At 61.8% G+C, this 1454-nt stretch overlaps 1 protein-coding gene across 1 annotated transcript in view; it reads right to left on the minus strand.

Moving 5' to 3' along the window:
• Window positions 1-833, minus strand: part of BOD1L1 (biorientation of chromosomes in cell division 1-like 1) — a 54320-nt gene extending 53487 nt beyond the window's left edge. The window contains exon 1 of the mRNA XM_012638442.1: window positions 475-833. Coding sequence (XP_012493896.1) covers window positions 475-711 — 237 coding nt within the window. The 5' untranslated portion in view covers window positions 712-833. The remainder of the gene's footprint in view (window positions 1-474) is intronic.
• Between the last annotated feature and the right edge of the window lie 621 nt (window positions 834-1454).

The following is a 1454-nucleotide window of genomic DNA, read 5'->3' on the forward strand; positions in this document are numbered from 1 at the left end:
AGGATCGCTTGAGCCCAGGAGTTTGAGGTTGCTGTGAGCTAGGATGATGCCACGGCACTCACTCTAGCCCGGGCAAAAGAGAGACTCTGTCTCAAAAAAAACAAAAAACAACAACAACAAAAAAACTTGGATACAAAGTAAACCAGGGGAAAAATCATCAGAGATGAGAATGAATACAATAGTAGCGTTACTGTTTCCAAACCAGTCTCCCTAAGAACAATGACTTATCCTTGTTTCCCAGACCGGTGTAATCCCAGCGCCTTAGCCGCACCTGGCACGTAGTAGGTACTTAGGCACTAATCGGTTAAACGAACGAAAAGACAGGCTAATCAATGAACTCACCGTGCCTTGCACAGTGTATGGCACATAGCTGCAGCTCAAAGAGGAAGCGGCTGCAAAAGGAACCCGGTGAGAGAAGCGCCCTTGAGGTCCCCCCGTTCCCCTGCAGACCCCCAGACCCCGCGCGCCCCGAACCTTGGTGTCCACGTCTGCCAGGCAGTCCCTGCGGAACTGGTCGAAGAGCCCCTGGCTCTTGAGGTGGTTCACGATCATGGCCACGAGCTGCGGGTCCCCGGCGCCAGGCCCCGCGCCGCCCGCCCCGCCCGCGCCAGGGCCAGCCCCGGGGCCCGGCGGCGGCGGTGGCGGCTGCGGCTGAGGCGGGGGAGGCGGCGGCGCCGGAGGAGGCGGCTGAGGCTGCGGGTTGGTGGCCATTGTGGCCTGGGCCGTGGAGGGCGCGGGCCCGCGCGGGCGGGCGCTTCTGGGAGGCGGCGGCTGCACTAGTCCCGCCGCCTGAGGGAAGCCAACGGGATGTTGTTACGGAACCAGCGGATCCAAAGCAACCTCGGAAGTGAAAAGGAACCCGGGGAAGGGAGGAAAAGGCGGTGACAACAGCAACGAAAGTACGGCGACGGGGGCCGCGAGGCGCCAGTTCCGGCCGCCGCCGGGCGCGGGCGCCCTCGCGAGGCCGGGCTAGGCCGGAAGCAGCGGCGGCGGCGGAGGAGAAAAGAAGACTGAGCGGCCCGTGGGCTGCGTGGTTTGGGACATAGGCCCCGGTTTGGAGTCCAGGTGGTGGGGGGATGCAGCCCGCGCGACACCCAGGGCCGTAGGGCCCACTGGGCGCCTGTTCGGAGCAGGCCCGAGCGGGCGAGTGAGGCTCTGTCTCGGTTCCATTCGCGAGGGCATTTTAGGCCTCCCGTCCATGCTTCTGTTTCACGGAACAGTCGAGATCCATAAACATTTATAATGTGAACCGTACGTGGAACGGCTTATTCTAAACTCTCCCAGCCCTGTTCGTTCTCAGCCTATGATCTTGTCCAATTTGCTTCCCAGAAGGTAGCTCCAAGGTCCTCCTGTCTCCTGCCCACGCGTCCCATTCTCCATTGGGCATCCCCTGCTACTCTCAGGGTGCCTGCGGACCAGACCCGGCTCCCTCCAACCCCTTTTTCCTGTCTGTG

This window comes from Propithecus coquereli, unplaced genomic scaffold (genome assembly GCF_000956105.1).
Source record: "Propithecus coquereli isolate 6110/MARCELLA unplaced genomic scaffold, Pcoq_1.0 Scaffold13, whole genome shotgun sequence".
Classification (NCBI taxonomy): Eukaryota; Metazoa; Chordata; class Mammalia; order Primates; family Indriidae; genus Propithecus; species Propithecus coquereli.